This window comes from Artemia sp. Qi Xiang Cuo, chromosome 21, assembly GCF_049724085.1.
Source record: "Artemia sp. Qi Xiang Cuo chromosome 21, ASM4972408v1, whole genome shotgun sequence".
Classification (NCBI taxonomy): domain Eukaryota; kingdom Metazoa; phylum Arthropoda; class Branchiopoda; order Anostraca; family Artemiidae; genus Artemia; species Artemia sp. Qi Xiang Cuo.
This window is the reverse complement of record NC_142814.1, coordinates 50911530-50938863: the sequence shown is the minus strand read 5'-3', so window position 1 is coordinate 50938863 and position 27334 is coordinate 50911530. Positions and strand designations below refer to the sequence as shown.

Sequence of the window (27334 nt, the reverse complement as noted above, 5' to 3'; positions counted from 1 at the left end):
AATTAGCAAAAACTACAATAAACGATGAAATCGAACTTAAAAAGAATATTATTATTCTTTTATTATCCGTAAAACACACGATACATCCACCCGATAAAAGCAAAGATCTGATGGTGTATAAACAAGCATTCAGGGGTTTCTCACTCTGGGAACTATATTTAAACTTCAGTTTTTTGGGATCTAGGGGGGGGTGAGGTACCTAGGTTAGGTTAGATTACGTATTTAATACAGGCCTATGCTATGCTTTACCCCCACCCCCCTAATGTGCAAATATATAGCCCAAATTTGTTTCTAAACTATTATATTTTTATCCTATTGTTTTATTTTATTAGCATTAACCAAGCTTTATTTCTCGCGTGTTTTACAGATAATAGAACAGTACCGTGATCAATTAAGGAACCATAGGCTACACTAGTTACATTTGCCGTATTATGGAATATTCTGGCTTCGATTCCCATATGCGAGAATTTGGTAAATTCAACTAAAATGCTCACTTCTCAGTGAAATAATGGCCATTATATCACTGAGAAATGGTATAAAACGAGAATTTTCATACTCCTTCCCCAGGGGTACCCAGGTGGGGAATCCTAGATTTTGGAAAAATAGCTTTTCTTTGTTACAAACAATAAAAAAACACACAAATACAATAGATTTTGAAAAATGGCTTTATTGTATCTCTGTAAAAGAAAAATCGAAATAAATCATTCTCGTCCCCTACATTTTCTTGAATTTCCACCCTTGCTTCCCGAAGGAAAATCAGAGGTAAGGTCGGGATCATAAAAGGTAAAATTCTACTTTAGCTACTTTTGGCTATCTTGGAAAGGGGTTAGGTTAGGAGAATGAAACTTTCAGGGATGGGTCTACAGGCTAAAGTATGTTCCGGAAAAGTATTTTCAAGTACCTACCACCACACCTTCTCCCTCTAGAGGGTCCTGACCTTTAATGACCTTTAAAAATCTTTGTGTTATAAAAGTGAAACCTTGCACTTCTATTTAAATGAAGTACATACAACAAAATCGCTTTCAGCTTCACAACTTTGCTCAATCCCAATTTATAAGGTTTTAAAGATATGCAAATACATTTACTAAATTAAAAAAAAAAATTGATATGGATTAAAATTCTATTCAAATAACAGGAATTACATTTTTCAGAACTAAAGCCACAGTAAAAAGAAACTGATAAGTGAAAATTAAGGTAAAATGTTGTTTTTTTCAAAATTTCAATGGGTCACGTCGGCAAATTTCAGGAACCTCTAGAGGGAGAAGGAGTGGAGGTAGGTACTTGAAAATACCTTCCCGAGACATACTTTAACCTGTAAGTTTAACCCTGAAACTTTCATTTTCCTAATCTAATCCATTTCCAAGATAGCCAAAAGTAGCTAAAGTAGAATTTTACCGTATAAAAAATTCAAAGTTCAATTACTGACTAAGATACTTAGCCTAAACAAGGAAAAATCTCACCTGATTATTTGTAGAAGTTGGCATATTTAATCAACTGTTCACTTCCCATTTACAGAGATCTCTTCCTTTACTAAAACGAAGATATAATTCCTTTAATCTCTCATATGTAACACATATCTTAGACTAATCAACGTCGCATAATCAACAGACTGCGGACAGAACGAATTTCTCTTCACAAGTGACCGCCTTGTATTTATTGATTCACGTAAGTTTAAGGGAGCCGTCGCGGTTTTAATAAGAGACGTAATTGTTTAATATCACATGTGAAAAAAAACTGATGAATTAGACTCGCCTGCCCTCTGCCAAAACCTCGTATCTACAGAAAAGTCTGATTTTCAGGTAAGGATGGACCACCCCCAATCTCGATATGGCAAATCCAATGGTGCAGCTGGAATTTTCGAGTACTCTGTACTTTCTGAGGTGCAACAATTGGAGTCATTTTTCTAGGAGGGGAGGGTCATGTCCCCTTAGATTTTGAAAAATATTTTTGTTGGTGTTTTCATTGAAAATACCTTTTTTTGTATTTCCTTTGAAAAAAAATATACAAAATCGCGCAATTAGATTTTCAGGAATACATCTCCCCCTTATATCTTTGTGAATTGACGCCACTCAGTACAACCTAGTAACAACAGGGATAAAACAGATTTAATCATCCATCTACATCCATCTACATGATAGGACTGGTAGATGGTAAGAACTAAGGTACACGTTAAGGACTAGAAGAAGTCAAATTTCAGAAAACCTATTGACGAAACTATGGATCTTCATATAAATGAATATAACTACTCTCCAATTATTGGAAACTTGAAATATGCAGATAATAGGTCTTGACAAGGCGCAGTCAGCCTCAACTAGTCAGATTCTTAAGCCAGGGTTTCGTTTCCGTAAAAAGGGTCAAAACTTTTCAATTAAGGCAAGTTTACCGAGGAGAATGGGGTCTCCTACTTAAATCAGGTGCTAAGCATTTTTTGTCAATTTTAGAATTGACATTTTTTGTCATTTTTTGTCAATTTTAGAAGGTAGTATCATCTGCCCTCGAACCCCTCCAACACCCGAGTTACGAGACAGATTTTTTTTTTATTTCGTTGGCAGCCAGTGGCCCAGGATTATGGCAATGTTTACTAAATATTCGAGTGAAATTCTGACAGTGAAATGTTACTAATTTGCCAGAACAGAATATTAATTCACAAGGAAGATATCTCCAAGGTGACCAGCGACATCAGCTTAATTTGCCATCTGATATTCATCCCCAGTAAAAAGCTACCATACCACAATATCAAACAGTTTGTAGCAACGAACTGTAAGTAAGGAGCGACTCGGCCCAACAGTTACCGAAACCTAAAAAAAAAGAATTTTGATAACAATTAATAAATTGATAGGATTGACTTTTATGCTTATTACAAATATATAAATTAATTACGTTTAATGTTATCCATCAAAAGATACGAGCCTATTTCAAGCTCCTATCTATAAAAATGTAGAATTCTATATTTTTTGCCAGAAGATCAAAGACGTGTGATTATTTGTCTTTTTTCCCAGGGGTGATCCCATCGAACCAAAGGTCCAAGAAGATAGACGAGGGGCCAGTCAAGCAGAAATAGAAGTTCTAGTGCCCTTTTTAAGCGACCAAAATGATTGGATGGCAACTAGCACTTACATGCCCTTTTTTACCCAAAGACATCCAACCAAAAGTTTCCCCTTTTTTCCAAAAAGAGCTGTTTCCTCTTTTCTTGTTTGCTGAAATAGCAGGTTTTTTTATTTCAAAAATGTGTTCATTAAATCCCAGATATCCTAAAGAATCTTCTTTTTATAAAAAGCCACTTCTTAGTGAACAGTGGAAAACCCGAAACACGGTTTTATTTTATTTGTTTCCGCTCCCTAGTAGAATTCACATTAATGAAGATAAAATAATATCTAGTTCAAAAATAACTATCACTAGCTCGAATACGGCCAAATTCGCTTGTATGTTAAGTAAAGGTAAAACAAAAAAGACGAACTTTAAAAAGTAAAAACAGAACATTTCATACACGATACAATTAAACGATAGACTACACAAACAGAACAAAATAAACAAAATAAATGAAAAAAAAAACACAAAATAAACTTAGCACAAAGAACTCAAAGAATGGGGAGGAAAAAGTCGAAGGATATTAACTTTTTTAACATTTTAATTACATGGGAAACAGTTCTTCTTTACCTCCCTGTAGAAAAATTTACGGGAGAAATAATAAGACTTCTGTTGAGGGAGAAGGGAGGAGGCGAGGTGTAAGGGACCTCATTAAAGACAATTACATATCTTTTTGGACTGCCTCTATTTTATCCATGAATTCCTTGGATATATCAGGATTCCAAACAGGTGACATTAGATCTACAAATAAGAGGAACAGCCAGAGGTCAAAGTGCAATATAGGACGTTCAAACCTCTTAAGGAGGGACAATGTGGCATTTTCGCGCTATAATATATAATTAATATGACAAGCCCATTTAAGGCCGTATCCAAGAATAGGGGGAGGCGGGGTCTGACCCCCCCCCCCGAGATTTTTCCGATTCTTAGAAAGGCAAAAAAATGCATAAAAACAAATTTTGATGAGTTTTTAAGGTTTTTTTTATTGTAAACCCCAACCCCCGAACATAAATCCTAGATGCGCTCTTGAGTCCATTTTAAATATCTTGAGATGGCTTGGAAATCATCTAGTAATTTGAAAGTGCTCGTCGACATTTCAAGGGGAAAAGGCGAGCGGAAGAAGGGGGAGTTTAACGAAAATTAATTGATACTTGTATGATGTACCCCCTACCACTTAAGAAGTGAAGTTAGGTTAATCCAAATAAAATATACTTAAGTATGATAAAAATATACACACTTTAGAAACGAATTTGGGCTATATATTTGCACATTAAGGAAGTGGGGTAGAGTATAGTGGGTCTGCATGCAAAATGCGTTAGCTATCATTATTCTGATATTATGAAGTAAGAATTGTTTTCTGACTTCACAATGTCCAAATACTTTACCCTCCCCCCCCCCCCCCCCTAATGCTCAAAATAACCCAAATTATACATTTCCAATCTATTCTGTCACTTCTTTCTGTCTTTTCTCACGCTAAGTTGAAAGAAACTACCGAAAGAAACCGGTTTACAGTGCGTCAATGCACGAACAACTTGAGCTGAAGGGGGTATATCATAAAAGTACCAATTAATTTTTAAAACTGATGAATTTGAAGGATTGACGATCATACTATTAACAACAGATTCATCTAATAGCTGTTCCAGGATATCCATTCGGCTGCTTTTTGAACTTTTACAACGCGTTCTAAGACAGTAAGCCTATCAACAAATTTCCGTCTATCTGAAAAATCAACGTGAACATTATTTGTTACTACAAAAAATACTATTGGGCATAACGAGATTCCCTGTTGCATACCAGTGCAAATTGGGAGGAGACTGAAATAGCACGTTCAAGTAGGCTATTTAACTACTCGTGTTCTAATTTAAATAGAAACGACGTAATTATTCGAATTTAATAGTGGTCAATCTGAAATGTATGTAAAAAATTTCTTCCAATGCAACAGACCACCTTCTGAATTACTGCAGCCATGTTGTCCACGACAAGGTACGTGTAGGAGCAAACATGAGGGTCTTTTTCCGTGTTCTGGATAACCACAACCGTTAACCACAATAGGGTTTTTTAGGAAGCACACACAGTTTTCTCCACCGTTTGATTATCCCAGCTGTAAAATCAAAGACAGAAATATGGTTGGCAGCAAACAAGGTTTTTTTCCTGATTTATTTACTGTAGCTGTTGCCCACAACCGTCCTCTGTATGGTAGCAAGTACATATTCTTTTTTTGCCTCTTGATTAACCGCAGTCGCATTGCCCAAAATAGGGCTATGGGTGTCAGCAAACCTTTTTTTTTTTGGCCTCTTGATTAACCGCATCCATTGCCCACAATGGACTATGTGTAGCAGCAAATACTGCCCTTTTTAGTCTTTTGAATCACCCCAGCCGAATCGCCCAAAACAAGGCTATCGGTGGAGGCATATAAATTTGTTTTTGCCTTTGGATTTTTCGAATCTATTGCCAACAACAGGGGCATGTGTGGTAGCAAACACTGCCCTTTTAGTCTTTTAATTTACAGCAGCTGTGTTGCGAACAACAGGGCTATGCTTAGCAGCAAATATTGCACTTGTTTTGCCTATTGAATTACCACAGCCATGCTACTCAAGACCAAGTCATGTGCACGGGCGTAATTTGCAATTGCCCTCCCTACCTCAGTCCCCCCCCTGTAGCTGAAATTTAGTGTCTTCAAAGATCTTGTCAGAACTAAGATAGGCCTACATAATTCAAGCATCCACGGAAACAGATCAGTTTTCCTTAGTATATCTGTACCTTTACCCTAGCCTACTAGCCATCATTTTCACTTGATTCGGGAAAATTGGCTCCAGCTTCGTCCCTCCCCCCCCCCCCATAATTTTGACGAAATTATGCTACTGGTTATGTGTTATAGAAAGCACGACAGTCTTTAATAATTTAGTGTCGCAAAAATGGCTATTGAGCTCCATCCCCTAGGCTTTGTTGCAAAAAATGCTACTTTATTTTTACTGAAGTTATCACCTGCCTCCAGAAGCGTATTATTAACGAACCAGAAACACCTGTTTCACTAACGACACGTTTTTCAGCAAACAATATAGAATCAGTATTATTGTTGTTTTAGCTCCAAGGGGTAAAGTCTATACCTCCAGGGCGCTTAAATTTTGCTAAGTTTCTTCTAACATTCTGGAAACCAGATAGGCAGATGGGATGTTATTTGTCAAAGCATTCACTGTCAATAAACCTCAAGTAGGGTGAACCAATGAATAGAAATTGAAGCACTGAAAAGCACAATTTTCATAGCAATTTGAAATATTATTGTGCTTAGTTTTAGGAAAAAGGGTATGATATTTGCCCCGTCTCCCCCAAAAAATTACGCTTATGCTAAGAGGTATGTGCGTCAATTGGGGAGGGGCAATTGTCACTTTAGATTTTTTCCCCAACCCCTAGATTTTCAAAAAATATCTTTTAGATATTTTTAATTTTTCTTTAATCGAAAAATAGGGAAAAATACAATAGGCTGTACGAAATATGTGGTTCAATACCACTCTCTAGGGCTATAATGAAAGAAAGGTCGAGGTGGCTAGGGCACGTTGTGCGGATGAAGGATGACAGATTGCCGAAGATTGTTCTTTCCGGCCTACCGTCTAGGGCTAACCGGAAAACAGGTCGTCCTCGTCTGGGGTGGGAGGACGTCATAAAGAAAGATTTAAAGGAAATGGGAACTTCCTGAGAAGGTGTAAAGAGGGAGGCTTTGAATAGATTGGGATGGAGGAGGAGCGTGCGTAGCTGTGTTGGCCTCAGGCGGCTTGGTGTTGAGGTGAGTTGTTAGTAGTAGTAGCAGTAGTTTAATCAAAAAAAAACAAAGCTGCCCCCCAAGATCTGTAAAAACCAAAATTCAAAAGACATAACCTACACCGTAGAGTAAAAGTAGTCAAATTATCACCTTTTTTTGAATAGACAGGGACAGAGGTCCCTTAAATGTATATTGGTGGAATCAAAAAAGGTGTATGGTCTGTAAATTTACAGAACATGGCAAATCAAAGATTACAATTTACTTGGCCAAGCAGCGTCTTCAGTCAAATTGAATCAGCTTAATCCCCTAAGGTAAGTATAACCGAAAATCCAGAGCTGAAAATATTTGGTTTTCAAATCATGTGGAGTTTGTACCGATTAAGATGTTTCAATATAACCCTCCTCCCCAGCTTGCCTTCCCCCCAAGCCCCAGTTTGCCCCTTGAGCTAAAATTTAGTTTTTCCAAAAATCTTGTCAAAACTATGATAACTGCACAATTCAAGCATCTACAGAGACAGGTCAGTTTTTTTTTTGTAATAATTAAAAAAAACTTTTTCCACAAAATAAGCTTTTTTTAAGTAAAGAACTCCATTAGACCAAAAATGAGCAAAAACAAAATCAAATAACCTACCAAGCATACAACTACGACAAATCAGTATCAATAAATAAATGAAACCCAAAACAAACAGAAATTAAAATAAATAACAGAGTCAAACTCAAAACATGCAGAAATTAATATGAGTAGGGTTCAAAACCCCTATGATTTCTAAGAGCCAGAATTTAATTTGTACTTTACTGAAAAAATGTGCATTGTCATTTTAATAAACATATAATGAAATTTATTCCTTAAAATCTTAATTAATTTTGATTTCTTAAAGTTATAAAAGTGAAAACATTTAAAAGACTTTTTCAGTAAAGTACAAATTATATTCTGGCATTATTTAAGAGCAGAAATTTTAAGAGCAGAAGTAGTAATAGAAGTAGCCGCGAAAATTTGAACTTAATACCCACAGTCGTTCTTGGTATATTGCTGAGATGTCTTATTGGCAACTAGCATACAAACAGTGTGTTTTGTTTTCATTTTAAAGCAACATTTAGTTTTTAAGCATAAAGGGCAAATTACATAATTGTGGGGGATGGACCTAGGATACCCAATAACCCTAAAGATATAGTTACTAGACCATTCAGCTATGCTGAACAAAATGGTTGTCTTAAAATTTTGATAGGAAGTGTCTGGAAAATTGTGAGCTAAAGAGCAGGGCCGATTGCCCTCCAATCACTTTAGACTCTTAAGAGGGCACTAGAACTTTAATTTTCAATTAAATTAGTTCCTTTAAAATATCAATGATACTACTAGCTGTGATAGAACATCGTTGTCTATGTCCTTATGTGCCCTATAGTGCTATAGTGCTGATATGCCCTTTAAATACCTGCATGCACATAGGTTTTTCATTTAATTGAAACTCCTCCTAAACATTCCCTTAAAGTTTCAACTTAAAGCCATTAGTGCCGTTAGTTACAGTAATCGTAGAAGCAGCATTAAATGAATACACAGAGTGTCGTACTTCTGGCTAGCTCAAAATCCACAACCTATGAAGGAATGAAGGTGAAATTTTAAGAAAATATCTCTGTTGAAGGGATGACAACCTGCCATCCGTATGCATGTTGTCAAAAGGGCATATCAGCAATATCTTAGGAACAGTTTCGTGTGTGAAATTAAAACTTACAGCGCTTGTTGTGAGGGATGCTAAATTAATCAAAAGACAATATTTGCATCATAATACTAGTTGTGTATATCTTTACCTGTTTTGTTACTATATGGCTCATTGTTCAGTTGTCACTGTCATTTTTACTCGACATGACCCCCACCCCCAGGATTTTGACAAAATTACGCCAATGTTTGGCGAGTTGATTGCAATGCCTTTATTCTATCTGGAACAAGTCTTGACACCTCCTATCATATTGATACCTTGATACCTTTCAATTTTGTCATACTAGGTAGTCATACTTTCATATCATTATTGCATAAATCAGCCCTTCCTGGGATAGATTAGACAAATCAATCAAACGCTAGATCTTTAACAACGAACCTGAACTCTAATAAACGAATTTTTTAAGATAAAGACTTAAATTAAAAGAATATAGCTGCTAAATTTAATAGCCTACGTAAATTCTACCCACTTTTTACTAACAAAAATTCACTTTATTCTAGAAAGAGGTCCCCCCCCAAGGGTGCGATTGTGATGAAAATTACACCATAAAATATAGTAAGCCGATGAATTGAAAAGCGAAGGTCTAATCCATGTATCTGCCAAAATACAGAATTTCGTATTTTTCCTATAAAAAACAAAGATACGGGCGAGCATTTTCTTTTTTTCCTTAAGATGATCATCCTGATTCAATGGTCGTAGAATATCAGGAGAGGGCTTATTCTAGTAGCTCATCTAGTGACCTTTAAAACAGTAAACGATCTTGCGTCGCATCAAACTGAAGTTTCAGGTTACTGTGTGCTAAAACACAGCTATGTCGGCCCAAATGCTATTCAGCGAACATTTTGAGTTACCCAGAAGGTTTAAAGCTGACAAAAATTATACATAAAAATTCCAATTCTCTGATGATAAGTAGCCATTTGGTGGCATATTCGTCATTGAATGTATATTAATTTTTTAAAAAAAATTTCCACAAGACAAGTTTTTCAAAGAAAAGTAAAGAGCTCCATTAAGCAAAGAATGAGCAAAAATAAAGTCAAATAATCCTTCAAGCGTAAAACTACCACAAATGACTATCAATAAACAAATGAAACTCAAAACGAACATAAATTACAATAAATAGTCGAGTCAAACTCAAAACGACCAAATATTAACATGAGTAGGGTTGATAACCCCTATGCATTCTCAAGACAAGAACACTATTTGTGCTTTACTGAAACAAAATATGTTTGAAATATTTTCCTTTCTTGCTTTCATAAATGAAAAATTATCAAAACCGAAGAAATGTCAGTATATGTCAATTTAACTGAAAATCCACAGTCATGGGGGGTGGGGATCGTCATCCTCAAAGACCTAATTTCCAGAACTTTCAGCTACGCTGAACAAAATGGTTATCTCAAAATTTTGATTGGATGCGTTTCGGGAAATTGTGGGCGTGGAAGGGGCGTTAGTTGCCTTCCGATCACTTTTGACTATTAAAAAGGGAACAAGCCACTCCAATTTCCAATTGAATGAGCCCTTTTCGAAGTTTCTACGACAACTTCTTCGATACAAAGTGCCCTGGTCTAAAGGAAAAAAATAATAAATAATACATTGTGCCAACATCGTTCTTATCTGCCCCCAGGGAATAACTTAAAACCCTTGCACTGAGGGCTGTGGGGGAGTGTCCTACTCAAAAATATAATTTGTATATGGAAATCAACTACGTTGAACAAAATGTCTATCTAAAAATTTTGATTGGATGTGTTTGGGGAAATGGTAGGCATGGGAGGGGGGTTAGCTGCCCTCCAATAACTTTCAACTATTAAAAAGGGCAGTAGCCCTTCCAATTTCCAATCGAATCAGCCTTTTCAAAGTTTCTACGACAACTCCTTCGATACAAAGTGCCCTGGTATAGAAGAAGAAAATGAATAGTACATTGTGTCAACATCGTTCTTTACTTAAGCAGCGCTATTGCGCTGCCTATGATTAAAAATGCCTTTTTCAGTAACAAAATTGAAAAAAAAGAACAAATTCAAGCAGATCATCACATTTTCTGAGCAACAATGCGAACGAAACAAACCAGATAAAAATAAGACAAAATGAAAAAAAGGAGATGAAAATGAAAAAAGATAAAGGAAAAATCCTTGAGACAATCTCAAGGAAACGGGTGTATTTTAGTATCAAAACATCCTAACTCTCTTTTAACTTTCAGATAAATAGAGAATTAGTTCTAAGGAAGGGTTGGGGGTAGAAATTAATATATAATCCCTCCTGATTTTCGGTAACATTTCTGGTCCACGCTGTTATTATGAAATTAAAGAGTAACATTAAACCCCAAATCGAGCAGAATTTACTTCGTTTAGGAGGGTGGCTACCCCTCCTCTTTGCCAGCCTCCCCCTTCGTGGTTGTAGAAACGTCGGAGGTTGCTCATTCAATCGGAAATTAAGAGTTCTAATCCTTTTTTTTAAGTCTAAAGTGATAAAGACCATCCACCCCTTGTCCTAGACTCTCTTCATATCTGGTCTTTCTGTTACCCCTTTGGAACAGATGAACATTTTAAGGTATGATACTTATTTTCTATTTTCTCTGTGGCTGTAAAAAAAAAAAAAACAGGCCTAGTCCGCACTTGGTAAAAAAAAGAACTAAGCCAAGTTTCGGTGATAACAAGAAGCAGAGGCGTCCCGAAGGGGGGAGCGTCGCGCCGCCCCCCCCCCCCACTTATTTGGCATTCAGTGAAATTTTCGCCGACGTCAAAAATTTCAGCAGAAATTTTGCAAAATCGGCCAAAATTTAGCAAAATTCTTGATTTCTGCAGAAAATTCGGCATAAATCAGGTAGCGATTCGGTAAAATTTACGAAGATTGCCACCACAATACAATGAGCCTCAGGATGCCCCTGACAAGAAGTCCAAAAGGCAACTTGGTACGAAAAATATTTCAGTCCTGACTCAGTAGAAAAAAGCTAAGTCCACACTGTAGACTGACTCGAGCTATAGGTCCAAACTGTGAATATGACCAAATCCTGAGTCAATGCCAAAACTAGCTACACTTGTAGCGCTCAAAGACATTTTGGAAAAAGCTCTACTAAAAATTTTTCGTGAACTGTGCATTTGAGAGGGTGACAGTCCCCCTCATGTACATTATATTTTTTGTTCTTTTTAAATTCTAAGATAGCTCATTACTTCTGTTTTCTATCAAAATATTTTTTGTGATCAAAATTGCTTTAATTTTACTTTTAAATTAACTTTTAAGGAAAAAACAAAACAACGTCTTAGGATAAACATACGATATTTCACGATTTAGTTTTCAAAAGATTCTTGAAACCAAACTATAAATAAAAGCATCCCGTTCAAACAGCAAACCGAATTCTAAAGGATAGTTTAATACCAATATTTGTATCTTCAAAAATTCTTGTTCGTGGTGAGTCTCAAGATTTAAAATCCATTTAGTTTAAAGCTATCAATCAAAATTGCTAGAATTTTTATAAGGAAAACAAATATTCCCCCAAAAAGAGGGAGAATGGAGCCCACCAAAAATTAGTTGGAGCCATACTGGAATAATGGAATAATTTTTGTTTGTTTGTCTTTATTGTTGTTTTTCATTCAAGCTTGACCACATCGAACCAGTGGTCATGTTATATCTGAATAGGGTTCACTCGAGCAGAAATAGAAAGTCCTATTGCATCTTTTAAGCAACAAAGGTGATCATACCCCAGCAACGTGGCGATTTCCACCGCTCTGTAGCGCAAAGCAATAATTTTGTCCTGAAGGATCAGAATACAATTTAGTAAAAATTACAAGCTAACTAGTTATTTAAGAATTATCGAAAACATCTAATTACCTTCTCAGCTCCCTTCATTCTGTAGAACATATTCCGATTAAGTCTGTCATATGAGTCCGTCACTATGACAGCTCCTGTCATACTTTGGAAACATTGAGGGAAATTAAAAAAAAATTACACAAAAAATTACGTTCTTTATATACTTACCCACACAGAAGGGTAAGGATGGGGGAAAGGCCTTCGCAAACTAAATTTGTCTCAAGGGATACCCTTGAGGAGTTTGAAATTATGAATACCAAAGTTAAATTTTGATATTACACACCCTCCAGTCTTGAATAATGTATTAAGGGGTACTCTTTTACAGAAATAATTATCATATTTGGAGATTTTTGTATTTTAGACATTACTCATATGTTTTAACATACCATTTTTCATTATTCAGCTATTTTTATGCATTTTATCACATGTTATTTCAGGAATTTTCAAAAACTTGATAATTCTATTAGGCCTAATCGGTTCTAACTTGGAAGGGGGAGGATTCCCTCCCATCCTCTTAGGTACAGGTGCACTTGAAGTTATCAGCAGAAAGCTATCAACTAGAAAGTTAATAGTCATTTATTCTTATGTTTCTAAAATGCTTAAGAAAAATATTGATAGGAAAAAACAAATTGCTGGACCTCCAGCAGCTAAGAATAGAGGCAAGCCAATATTTGTGCTTCCCATTAATTTCCGAACCCGGGTTTCATTTACCTAGACAAGAAACAATAGCAATTTCCTTTGTTTCGGAAGAGAGTCGAAGTGGTGAAACGATGAAGAACGAAGCCGCGAAAAGAAATTGTATCTGTCTTTTATTTTGATAGGAGTACATCCTCAAACAGGAGTGCCTGATAACAACGAGAGTGCCCAGGGAATGTATACATAGGTCAACTTTTTCCTATTACTTGGAAGCAAATAGGGTGGCATACTTGTGTAAAACTCATACAAATAGGGAGAGTCTTAATGAAAATTACTCCATCAAACGCAGCATTTCTTAACCCCCATTCACAAAAATGCAGAGGGAGGAAGGACTTGTTTAATAAAGATACAAAAAAATTTATTTTCCAAAGGCTATGAGGGCATTTTGTTTTTATTTTTCCATGGACAAAAAAAGTAATTTTTTAAAATCTAGGGAAGTAAATAGGGTGGCATACTTGTGGAAAACTCATACAAATAGGAAGTCTTGATGAAAATTAAATTAAAAAAAACAAGCTTTTATAACTGAAAGTAAGGAACGACGTTAAAACTTAAAACGAACAGAAATTATTCCGTATATGAAAGGGGCTGTACCCTTCTCAACGCCTCGCTCTTTACGCTAAAGATTTTTATTGTTTAAAAAAAATAGAGTTGAGAGAAAGTAAAACTTTAGCGGAAAGAGCGAGGCGTTGAGGGGGGGGCACCCCCTTTTATATACGGGATAATTTCTGTTTGTTTTAAGTTTTAACGTCGCTCCTTACTTTCAGTTAAAAAACTTGTTTTTTTTATTTAATTTAAACGTTTTTGAATTAATACAGGTTTTGGTTTTGGCTCACCGTACATGAATAATTAAAAAAAAATTTGCATATTAATTTTACTTTTATTTGGTTAAAATAGCTTTCTCGAAACTTGTTAAATTTTATTTACGAACGTTTCATTAGTAATAAATATACGTAACTTACGATTTAACTTACGTATCGAACTTCTATATTCATATATTTTTAATACGTATATTAGGGGGTTCACCCCCTAGTCAATACCTCGCTCTTTAAGCTAAAGTTCAAATTTTATTCCAAATCTTTAAAAATGACCCCTTAATCACAAAGGTCGTTATTTAGAATAAATAGCTCTTACGGAAGTACTAAAAAATCTTTGGCTTAAAGAGGGAGGTATTGACTAGAGGGTGAACCCTTAATCATATACGTAATATTTTCTGTTCGTTTTGAGTTTTGATGTTGCTCCTTACTTTCAGTTGAAAAACTTATTTTTTTTATATTTAATTTCTGATCTTTTTTTAAATAATGCTGGGAATTCCGGTGCCCCCTTCATAGCAATGTCCCTTCCCCCATGAAAACTTCCTTCATGGAAAGATCCTCCCACATAACCCTCGACCCACCCACCCTCCCACTACCAGAAAAAATCCCCCCTGAAAACGTCTGTATAGTTCCCAATAATCAATACTATATGTTAACATTGGGTAAAGTTCATAACATTCAGCCCTCCCCCCAGGGACTTCGGGGGATTAAGTCATCCTAAAAGACAGAGTTATCATATTTTCGACAATGCTGAACAAAATGCCTATCTCAAAATTTTGATCGGGGGACTTTGGGAAAAAATAAGTGTGGGAGGGGGCCTAGTTGCCCTCCATTTTTTGGTCACTTAGAAAGGGCACTAGAACTTTTAATTTCCGTTCCAATGAGCCTTTCCACAATATTTTAGGACCACTGGGTCGATACGATCACCCCTGGGAAAAAAAAACAACAAACAAATAAACACATCTGTGATCTTTCTTCTGGCAAAAAATGCAAAAGTCCACATTTTTGTAGATAGGAGCTTGAAACCTCTACAGTAGGGTTCTCTGATACGCGCAATCTGATGATGCGATTTTCATTAAGGTTCTATATCTTTTAGGGGGTTTTCCCCCTTTTTTGGAAAATCAGCCAAATTTTCTCAGGTGCTTAACTTTTGATGGGTAGGACTAAACTTGATGAAACTTATATATTTGAAATCAGCATTAAAATCTGATTCTTTTGATGTATCTATTGGTATCAAAATACCGTTTTCTAGAATTTCGGTTACCATTGAGCCAGGTTGCTCCTTACTTACAGTTCGTTACCACGAACTATTTGATTATACCATCAAATTCAGCATTTCTTAAACGCCCATTTATAAAAATGCAGAGGGAGGAAAGGACTTGTTTAATGAAGATACAAAAAAATTATTTTCCAAAATCTATGAGGGCATTTTGTTTTTATTTTTCCATGGACAAAAAAAGTAATTTTTCAAAATCTAGGGAGGTAAATAGGGTGGCATACTTGTGGAAAACTCATACAAATAGGGAGTCTTAATGAAAATTACACCATCAAATCCGGCATTTCTTAACCCCCATTCACAAAAATGCAGAGGGAGGAAAGGACTTGTTTAATGAAGATACAAAAAATTTATTTTCCAAAATCTATGAGGGTATTTTGTTTTTATTTTTCCATGGACAAAAAAGTAATTTTTCAAAATCTAGGGAGGTAAATAGGGTGGCATACTTGTGGAAAACTCATACAAATAGGGAGTCATAATGAAAATTACACCATCAAACCCAGCATTTCTTAAATGCCCATTCACAAAAATGCAAAGGGAGGAAGGACTTGTTTAATAAAGATACAAAAAATTTATTTTCCAAAATCTATGAGGGCATTTTGTTTTTATTTTTCCATGGACAAAAAAAGTAATTTTTCAAAATCTAGGGAGGTAAATAGTGTGGCATACTTGTGGAAAACTCATACAAATAGGAAGAGTCTTTATGAAAATTAATTTAAAAAAAACAAGCGTTTTTAACTGAAAGTAAGGAACGACGTTAAAACTTGAAACGAACAGAAATTATTCCGTATATGAAAGGGGCTGTACCCTTCTCAACGCCTCGCTCTTTACGCTAAAGATTTTTATTGTTTAAAAAAAATAGAGTTGTGAGAAAGTCAAACTTTAGCGGAAAGAGCGAGGCGTTGAGGAGGGGACATCCCCTTTCATATACGGAATAATTTTTGTTCGTTTTAAGTTTTAACGTCGTTCCTTACTTTCAGTTAAAAAACTTGTTTTTTTTATTTAATTTTTAAACGTTTTTGAATTAATACAGGTTTTGATTTTGGCTCACCGTACATTAATAATTAAAACAAAATTTGCATATTAATTTTACTTTTTTTGGTTTAATGGCTTTCTCAAAACTTGCTTAATTTTATTTACGAACGTTTTTATTAGTAATAAATATACGTAACTTACGATTTAACTTACGTAAGGAACTTCTATATTCATATATTTTTAATACGTATATTAGGGGGTTCACCCCGTAGTCAATACCTCGCTCTTTAAGCTAATTTAATTTAAGCTCGCTCTTTAATTTTTAAACGTTTTTGAATTAATTCAGGTTTTGATTTTGCCTCACCGTACATGAATAATTCAAACAAAATTTGCATATTAATTTTACTTTTATTTGGTTAAATGGCTTTCTCAAAACTTGCTTAATTTTATTTACAAACGTTTTTATTAGTAATAAATGTACGTAACTTACGATTTAACTTACGTAACGAACTTCTATATTCATATATTTTTAATACGTATATTAGGGGGTTCACCCCGTAGTCAATACCTCGCTCTTTAAGCTAAAGTTCAAATTTTATTCCAAATCTTTAAAGATGACCGCTTAATCACAAAGGTCGTTATTTAGAATAAATAGCTCTTATGGAAGTACTAAAAAATCTTTGGCTTAAAGAGGGAGGTATTGACTAGAGGGTGAACCCTTAATCATATACGTAATATTTTCTGTTCGTTTTGAGTTTTGATGTTGCTCCTTACTTTCAGTTGAAAAACTTATTTTTTTTATATTTAATTTCTGATCTTTTTTTAAATAATGCTGGGAAATCCGGTGCCCCCTTCATAGCAATGTCCCTTCCCCCATGAAAACTTCCTTCATGGAAAGATCCTCCCACATAACCCTCGACCCACCCACCCTCCCACTACCAGAAAAAATCCCCCCTGAAAACGTCCATATAGTTCCCAATAATCAATACTATATGTTAACATTGGGGAAAGTTCATAACATTCAGCCCTCCCCCCAGGGACTTCGGGGGATTAAGTCATCCTAAAAGACATAGTTATCATATTTTCGACCATGCTGAACAAAATGGCTATCTCAAAATTTTGATCGGGTGACTTTGGGAAAAAATTAGCGTGGGAGGGAGCCTAGTTGCCCTCCATTTTTTTGGTCACTTAGAAAGGGCACTAGAACTTTTAATTTCCGTTCCAATGAGCCTTTCCACGCTATTTTAGGACCACTGGGTCGATACGATCACCCTTGGGGGAAAAAAACAAAAAAAAACAAATAAACACATCGGTGATCTTTCTTCTGGCAAAAAATACAAAATTCCACATTTTTGTAGATAGGAGCTTGAAACCTCTACAGGAGGCTTCTCTGATACGCTGAATAAGATGGTTTGATTGTCATTAAGGGTTTATAACTTTTAGGGGGTCTTTCTCCCTTTTTTCGAAAACCAGCCAAATTTTCTCAGGTGCGTAACTTTTGATGCGTAAGACTAAACTTGATGAAACTTATATATTTGAAATCAGCATTAAAAACTGATTCTTTTGATGTATCTATTGGTATCAAAATCCTGTTTTCTAGAGTTTCGGTTACCATTGAGCCAGGTTGCTCCTTACTTACAGTTTGTTACCACGAACTATTTGATTATACCATCAAATTCAGCCTTTCTTAAACGCCCATTTACAAAAATGTAGAGGGAGGAAAGCACTTGTTTAATGAAGATACACACAATTTATTTTCCGAAATCTAGGAGGGCATTTTGTTTTTATTTTTCCATGTAAAAAAAAGCTATTTTTCAAAATCTAGCAAGGCAAATAAGATGGCATACTTGTAAAAAAAAATCGTCATTTTACTAATCAAAGCTCAGTTCATAGCTTTGAATTTTGTTTGCGACCAATCTTATGAAAAAAAATATACAAAAAAAAAGAAAAAAAAAACATTTTTTCACATGATCTTCTTTATTTACATGGTTTGAGAAATTTGGGGATGTTGAGGCAATGGTTTATGCATCTTAATCTATTACTATAAGCTTAACCCCCTGTGAAAAGGAAATCTTTAAGAAAATTTTTTAGTTTACCCTGAATCAAAACCGAAGGTGAAAGAAATAGACTCAAACAAAAAACAAATAAACATGCATCTGTGATCTTTCTTCTTGCAAAAAATACAAAACTCCATATTTGTGCAGATAGGAGCTTGAAACCTCTACAGTAGGGTTTTCTGATACGCTGAATCTGATGGTGTGATTTTTTAAGGTTCTATGACTTTTAGGGGGTGTTTCCCTCTTTTCCCGAAAATAAAGCAAGGCGCATAACGTTTGATGGGTAAGACTAAACTTGATGAAACTTATACATTTGAAATCAGCATAAAAATGTGATTCTTTTGATGTATCTATTGGTATCAAAATTTCGTATTTTAGAGTTTCGGTTACTATTGAGCTGGGTTGCTCCTTATGATGGCAACAGTTTGTTATCACAAACTGTTTGATGTTATAAGACAAAACAATTGATGAGGCAAGCAGAAAAAAATAATGCAAACCCCTAAGATTTTTTTTTCTGACTTGGCTTTTCTAATCTTTTTAATATTATTTGATAGTTTTAGTTACACCCCCATCCCCTCCTAATAGGCCAGATATAGGTCTAAGTTATATATGCAAGTTTACAGATTTTTTTCCAAATATAACAAAATAACTGATGAGATAAACAGAAAAAATAATACAAACCCCTAAGTTCAGCAAACATCTGTATATATCCTAGGACTATGTCTGGCTTTATTAAGAAAGGGGGGTTGGGCCAACTGAGCACAATAAGGTAATGATAGTTATATTTGTATAGTTATATATATTGTAAAACTGTATTAAGTGGCATATTTCTTCTTTTCCTTAAGTTCCACTGAAAAATATGAGGATGTATGTGTCACCATATACTTTGAAAAAAAAATGTTGGTGCTAAAAATGAAATTTGCAACAGCATGAAGTGACTAGTATATTTTGATAGAGCATCACTATCAATAAGAAATAAGCAAAAAATAAGTTATGCATGGCTCTTCTGAACTAAACACAATACTAACTCATGAGTAGAACAATTGGAGGTGAATTCCTTGTTTTCTACACTACTTTGCTAGGTAGAAACTACACCAATTGATGCATCTTTTTTTTCTCTTTCTATATATAATGATTGCTTCATGTACTAATTTATCTAATTCTAGCCCCTAGAATTAGATAAAAAAAATACCTCAGAAAGGAATTTTTCAACAGAGATATCATAAAAGGCACTTTTCAAAGTCTAAGATGAGGGGGGGGCATCTAATCTATTTGATGCCTTGTCTCAAGAACAAGAAACAATTTGTTTCTCATTATTTTTTAGTAGAGAATAGCTACCAATTTTCTGAGAACTACTTTAAAACAATCATAAATACTTATCTCTCCTAAAATTGCATACAGCCCCCTACATATATTCAGTATTTTTAAAATAGAGCATATCTTTTCTTTGTGATGTTACATTAGCATTTACTGTAAGATAATGAAGATGAAAAGAATCATGCTATATTATATGTAATTTGAATATATTTAGTGGACTGTATATTTATCCATTAGGAGGGGTAAGGTGCAGTGAATTCAATTGAGGGGAAGAGGCATTCATCTCCTCTCCTCCTAGAATTCAAAGTGTGGTACAACTTTTTTGTATTCTAATTGAATAATAGCTTTTGACAACAGTGAAGAAGAGCAGCTCTTCTAAAGGAAATACTGAGGTAAAAATAGAACAGTACACCTCAATTCCACTTGCTCTTTCCAAACATGATACAGGCTGCTCTGACTATGTACCCCCCCCCCCTCCATTCTGCTAATGGTCCTAAGCTGTATACAAAATTAAAAGCGCCACTAAAACATAGCCCTAGGACCTATGGGCTAAAACATAGTACATAGCCCTAAGAACATAGCTCTATTAAAAGAGCCACTTCTAGCTGAAAACATAATCCTAGGCTATATACAAAATTAACAAAAGCATTAAAACAATGGAATTCTTACATTATACTACCCATTATGTTTCTCATCAGATTCTTGTGTTTCTTCCCATTGTTTTCCATATTTTGAAATAATACATTTAAGAAACTGATCTTAATTCTGTTGATAATGCTTTTGACAGGTAAAAATTACAACTACCATTAACAGATAAAGATGACAAACATAAAAAAATGTAGAAATATTCTTAGGGATATATCTGAGACAATAAGAAGGTGGTGCAATGTCTTAGTGGAAAATATCATAATTGAAGAGCATCAATCAGGGAACTGAATGGTACCATTATTTTGTTTTTATGAGGTCTGTTTTAGAAAGTAATTCTTCTATACTGGCACATGTTTTTTTTTTTTTTTTCATTGAAAAAATTTGAAAAAAAAGTAAAACTATCCCAACCCATGAATTTTTAAAACAATTTTTGATACTATTCTTTACATTTCAATTCATTGATGCCACTGATGATGTAGTTGTAAAATGAATCAATTTAGGAATGAGATAAGTCAGTTTTTATAAATATTTTAAAGCAGTTTTAAGAATTTTTGATAACCATTTTCTACTACCAAATGATGGACAGAATAAGGTGTCACCTTCAAGAACTTTAAATGGCATTTGGGTATGAAGTGATTAGCATATTTGGGTACAAAGTGATTAGCATATTTGGGATGAGCACAAAAAGATACATTGAGTGGTGTGTTCACCTTCTAGCAAACAAAGTAAATTAAAAAGATGTAAATTTTCCCCATCTGGTCCCTATCCAACACTGCTTCCAAACACAACAATTCCTAATGTGACAATGGCATTTCAGCTCTCTGTTGGGGGCAGATATAACCCTACTTGATATACAAACTTTGAGTCATTCTGTTAATAGGCAGCATTTTTGTGTATATTACTTACCACCAGTTGGTTCATAACATGATGTAGTACTATGTAACAACAACAAAAACAGAACTAGGAAAAAAAAAAATAAAACGACCAGAATTTTCTATATAGCCTAGGAATATGCTATGTCTGGCCTCATTAGGGGGACTGAGAAAAAAATGCAATGCCAGCAAATATTATGCAGTAAAGTTCTAGCTGAGGGGCTAACAACTTGTAAGTCAGGATTGAGGGATGAGAATCACTAAACTGTATGCAGCCCAGGCCTATATCTAGCCCCATTAGGGGGCAGGGAGGAGGCTAGGATGCAATCAAAAGCAGTGATGATAACCTGAGCCCTATTTTACAAAGAGCATTAAATGGAAAATTTAACAGCATCCTTATGTTTCTTTTTTTAGCTTGTTTCCCTCAACTCACCAACTTTTTTGTTTGTTTTTTTGTCACAACCCAATATGTGATAGTGAAATGGTAATGAAGATAGTCTGTAGTTGAGTAACTTGGGCTTGAACTTTAGACAACACAATTTTTTCAAAATTGACAAACTAACAGGAAAGCTACCTCAGTCCCTAGAGAAAGGGCTGTGAGTTAAGAAATTTGCTGATTGTTTGCATATAGTATTTGTGGTTCTCTTCAAATAACTAGACTCTTTTTATATATCAAACTCAAGAGGCATTGAAAAACCTGATTTTAAAGGATGATACAAGACACTGCTGTAGAGAAATACAATGTAGCCTATAGTGTGGTTTTAATTGCATATATGATATTTAAAGTGTTGTTTTGTGGGGTTTTGGGGGGAAGGTACCTAGGCTAGGTTACGTATTTAATATATGCTATGCTTTTCCCCCCCCCCCCCCCCAAATGTGCAAATATATAGCCCAAATTTGTTTCTATACTATTATATAGTCATCCTGTTTTATTTTATTTCATGAGCATTAACCAAACTAGCAGTAGGCCTATATAAAAGAGTCTGGTTAATAGAAGAGTACTGTATTTGTTATTTGAGAGTATCTCACTTTATTTGGGAAGAGGATTTTCTATGGGGAGATATTTTGGGGCACTGTCCAGGGATCAATTTCACCAGGGTTGGAATTTTCTGGAGGATTTTCAAATGAGGAGGGGGGGGGGGATTTCCAGGGGAGAAATAATCCAAGAGAGAAATTCAGGAATTTCCTGCAGGAGAAACTTTCCACAGAGGGAGGGGATTTCTGGGAACAAATTTCATGAAGGAGAGAATTTCCAGCATTTGAAAAAAAAATCAGAAATTAAACAAAACATAAGTTCTTTTTTTCAAATGAAAGTAGGCTAGGCTAAGGAGAACTTTCTAAGTGGAATTGCCAACCAGATATTTTTAGCAAGGATGGTATTGTCTAGAAGGGGGGGGGGGGATTTTTTGCAGGAGGGACTTTCCATGGAGAACTTTAGAAATTTTATTTATGATGTAGCCTAAATGAGAGATAAGTTTAAACTTTCCCACCACCACCCTAATGTGCAAATATATACCCTGAATTGATATATAGGCTATAGGGGTGGGGGTAAAATTCATGGTCAATATATACGAAATCATATTATTGAGTTAGGACTAAAGTGAATACACCATTCGATGCCTTTTTTTATGCTGATTACGAATATAATAATCATTCCTATATGAAATTCAAATTTAAGCGATTTTTGAGCTAATGAAGACGACAAAAAATAGGGTGTAAAAAGGCTAATATAGCGTGGAAAAAGGCTTAAATCCTTTGTTTTAAACTTACTGTTTCATAATAAATACTTATTTTAATCCATAAGCACTGACTTTCCACGAGTAACTTGGATAATCACAAGTATATATGTTCCAAGAATTTCATTTTGCAAATATTATGTATTTTTTTCTTCCTTAACGCCGAATGTTCAAGAATGCTTTTTTGACAAACCGTCGAAAATATTAAAGGATTAGGTTAGGTTAGGTTTAATATTTCTGACGTTTCGTCGAAAACGCATTCTTGAACATTCGGCGTTAATGAAGAAAAAATACATAATATTTGGAAAATGAATTCTTGGAACTTATATACTGGTGATTATCCAAGTTACTCATGGAAAGTCAGTGCTTGTGGATTAAAATAAGGATTTATTATGAAACAGTAAGTTTAAAACAAATGTTTTAAGCATTTTTACACCCTATATTAGCCTTTTTACACCTATTTTTGTCATTTTCAAGAGCTCAAAAATGGCTTAAATTTGAATTTTCTATAGGAATGATTATTATATTCGTAATCAGCATAAAAAAAGGCATCGAATGGTGTATTCACTTTAGTCCTAACTCAATAATATGATTTTGTATATATTGACCAAATTCATTTCCAACAAAAATGATCATTATATTTGAAGAGCATAAAAAAAAAGGCATCAAGTGGCATGTTTACTTTATTTGTAAGTCAATAATATGAATAGCCTAACAAAAAGTTTACCTGTAAGTCAATAATATGAACTGCTGAAAATTTACCATCCTCTAAGCCCTAGAAACAAGAAAAAGGTAGATGCATCACATTAGCAGTAGGCCTATCTTTGGGGGATGTGTTCTAGGCCCTAGATTCATTCCTGGAACTTTTATTTACCTAGCTCACCTTGCCTAACCTGTTTTCCAAGACGTTCCTAGCAAGAGGCCCTTAAACTAAAATTTCACCTTTTATTAGATAGCTCAGCTATTTTCATAAATTCTTACTTTAGAAACTACTCAACAGTCTTCATTCAAGTTATTTATAGGATTTCGTTAGTTTCTTCTAATAATAATAGTAAGAAAGAGAACTTGCGCTGCCAACCATATTTTTCATGAGACTTAATTAAATAGGCGAAGTAATTCAGTTATTTTGGCTGGTTTTACTTTATATCAAACCCCTGCATCACAGAAAACAAGTTTAATTTGGCAACTGCAAGATGTTCAGAGTTATTTTGATCAAGAATAGAAGGATCAATGAATGACAAAATGACAATACAATAAAAGACAAAAGTAAATGACAATAAAAGACAATTTAGAGAGGTCCCTTTTTGAAGTAGTAAAATCAATTGATAGAAAAGTAGCGCTGACAGGAAACCTTCTCATAGTCGGGGATTTTAACCTACCTTCCGTCCAATGGATAGATGGCTGTGGCTATTCTGGACAGAAATCAGTTGTACCTTTTCTTGAGTGTCTAGCTAGCAATTCACTTTGCCAAGCTGTAAATTTTCTGATTAGGCACCGGGATGGCCACCTCCCATCTTTGCTGGACCTCATAATAGTACACGACCATGAACCGCTCTTAAACGTGGCCCCACTACCGCCCTTTGGTGCAAGCGATCACGCTGCCATACGATCCTCCCTTAGACTGTATCCAGAAAAATCAGTTTTTACCAAACATATGTATAGAGATTACCATCTGATGAAGCAAGAGTTGGTTGGGCAGGATTGGTCCTTTATCATTGAGAATGATGTTGATAAATCGTGGATTATGATGAAGAAAATACTGCTAGAGGTTTCAGAGAAAAATACTGTAGTAAGATGGGCTCGTAAACCCAAAACGCTACCATTTATGACCAAAGAATTAAAGAGAGCAAGAAACAAAAATAAAAGGTATTGGAGACTATATAAACAGAATATACACAATAAGAACCACTACACAAAATATACCAAGACACGAAAACAAGTCAGAAATATATCCAGAAAGTTATTTGAACAGCATGAGGAGGCTGCAGCAGCAGCAAGCAATTTAAATCCAAAACGCTTTTGGAATTATGCCTCAGCCCGTAAACCTGGTAGACACTCTGTTACGCGACTTAATGATAATGACCGTATAATAGATGACTCAATAGAAATTGCCAATGCTGTAAATAGGCAGTTTACATCTGTATTTACTCCACCTGATAATGCCCCTCTTCCAGACCCCCCCACCTGTTCCTTCATAACCCCTATGCCCCTGATTACAGTCAATAGGGTAGATGTAGGGGCACACCTAAAAAGTTGAATCCAAATAACTCGGTGGGACCTGATGGTGTACACCCAAGGCTTCTTAAAGAATTGCATGTTGAACTATCAGGCCCACTCACTCACCTTTTTCAGAAATCCCTTGATGAAAAGTGTATCTTGCAGGATTGGCGCACGACCAACGTAACCCCCATACAGAAGGGTGGCCGCAAAGAGGACACAAGCAATTACCAGCCAATCAGTGTCACCTCTGCAGTCGGGACGCTACTAGAAGCAATTGTTAACACTGCAATCCTGAAACACTTGACAACCAATAGACTGTTCTCATCATGTCAGCATGGCTTTAGGTCTGGTCGGTCGGTTGAAACAAACTTGATTGATTCTTATAATTATATCACCAATCTTCTAGACCAGGGGTTCCCAGTTGTTATCATACTACTAGATTTGGCAAAGGCGTTTGACAAAGTCTGCCATAAAAGACTTCAAATCAAGCTCCAAGCGATTGGGGTGAGTGGTGGTGTGGTTGAGCGGGTGATGCAGTTCTTCACAGATAGGAAACAGACGGTTAAAGTATTTGGCAAGGATGGAAGGACGTTTTTCTCTGAGGTGGCCTCTGTTGGAAGGGGTGTCCCCCAGGGCACGGTTTTGGGTCGAACTTTATTTAGTATATAGATAAATGACGTGCCAAAAATCCTAAATAACAAAGTAAGCCTCTACGCTGATGACTCGAAACTTATCGGTTGTGCAGACACAGCGGAGAATATTAAGTTAATCCAACTAGACCTCGATACATTCACTCACTGGACTAATATTTGGAGGCTTGAATTCAACGCATCAAAATGCAAGACTCTCCACCTTGGGAAGAAAAACCCACACACTCAGTACCATATGGATTGTAGGGATGGGTCCCGAAATGCGATTTCGAGCAGCCACGCGGCGAGAGATCTTGGTGTCCTGGTAGACGACGAATTGAAATTTCATATTCATGCACAAGCGACTATTGCGAAGGCTAATCAGACTCTTGGCTCAATCAAAAGAACATTCACTAGCAGATCTCCAACTGTTATGACCAAGCTATATAAGAGTCTAGTTCGACCAAGGCTAGAGTTTGGAATGTGTATCGCATGCCCAATCAATAAGACAGACCAAGCAGCTCTAGAATCAGTCCAGAGGAGGGCAACGAAATGTATTAGAGACCTCTATGATGTCCCTTATCCATCCCGTCTCCGTAAGCTTAGAATACCATCTCTAACATATCGTCGCAAACGAGGCGATGTGATAACAGCATACAAGCTCCTAAATGCTGAGGATACCATTCCTGGCCTTTTTCAACTGGACAATTCAAACAGAACTCGTGGTCATTCTCAAAAGCAATTCCGAAAACGAGCCAACACCAGACTAAGGAACAAGTTCTTCTCAAATAGAGTTGTCAGCTTGTGGAACCCCCTTAGTGAAAAAACAGTAACCTCTACCAGCGTGGATGCGTTTAAGTCATCAGTGGATAGGGAGTGGCTCAACAAACCGTGGTGCACCATTTGGGACGCCACAAATGATGATTAACTATCATCACTGAAGCTGGCGGACACAGGATTCGTCCTATCGCTAGCAAGTGCGATTTAAGGTAATTTAAGGTAATTAGGAGAAAACTCGAAAGATAGAAATCCCATATTAATTCCAATTGTGAAATCCCTGACATTTCGGCTTTTTTTTAAGTATGCCAATTAACTGAATTTCCTAGAATCTAAGAGCAGAAAAGAGAAAAAAACTGTTACTAAAAATTTTGAAACAGAGACATTCCCTAATAAAAACAGTAGTAAACATATATTATTTCATTTTGGATTGTCCTATTTTGGGACAATCCAACAGTTAATATATTTCTTTAACAGAAGATAGTCGATTTCTAATCATATTGACTATCCAAATTACTGTCAAAATATGATTTTTGAGATATCTACGTGAGTAGAATTTTTAAGAAAAAATGGCTCTCAATTTACGTTTTTTTTTTTTTTTTTTTTTTCTTTCTTTAGATTTTTTTGCAAAAATCAAAATCAGTTTTTTTAATGCATGAATGTTGATTTGACAGTACTGGCGCATGAAAAAAGTCATGACGTTTCATCTTTCAAATCCTTTCTTTTTTACCATCAAAATTTTCACTACTACTACTAACAACTTACTGCGACACCATCCCAATTGAAACAAGCATAGCTGCACAGCTCCTTCTCTATTCCAATTTATTAAAAGGTTCCCTCTTTACACCCTCCAAAGAAACTAACTTTGCACATTTTTCTCTTTCTTCCGAAGCACTTACGTTCTAAACCATATCAATGACCACTATCATCATTGCAAATTCTAATATTCCAAACTTGATTCATAAAGTT

The 27334-nt window shown here is 35.4% G+C and overlaps 1 protein-coding gene across 4 annotated transcripts in view; it reads right to left on the bottom strand.

Moving 5' to 3' along the window:
* LOC148939687 (coronin-2B-like) overlaps positions 1-23768 on the bottom strand; it is a 118393-nt gene extending 94625 nt beyond the window's left edge. For 2 of the 4 annotated variants that reach the window (XM_089107210.1, XM_089107213.1), the window contains exons 1-2: positions 23721-23767; positions 1461-2798 (exon numbers count right to left, since the gene is read on the bottom strand). In XM_089107210.1, coding sequence (XP_088963336.1) covers positions 1461-1484 — 24 coding nt within the window. In that variant the 5' untranslated portion in view covers positions 1485-2798; positions 23721-23767. Of the gene's footprint in view, positions 1-1460; positions 2799-23720 lie in introns of those variants that run through there. The other 2 variants (XM_089107211.1, XM_089107212.1) reach the window with 2 other exon arrangements.
* Between the last annotated feature and the right edge of the window lie 3566 nt (positions 23769-27334).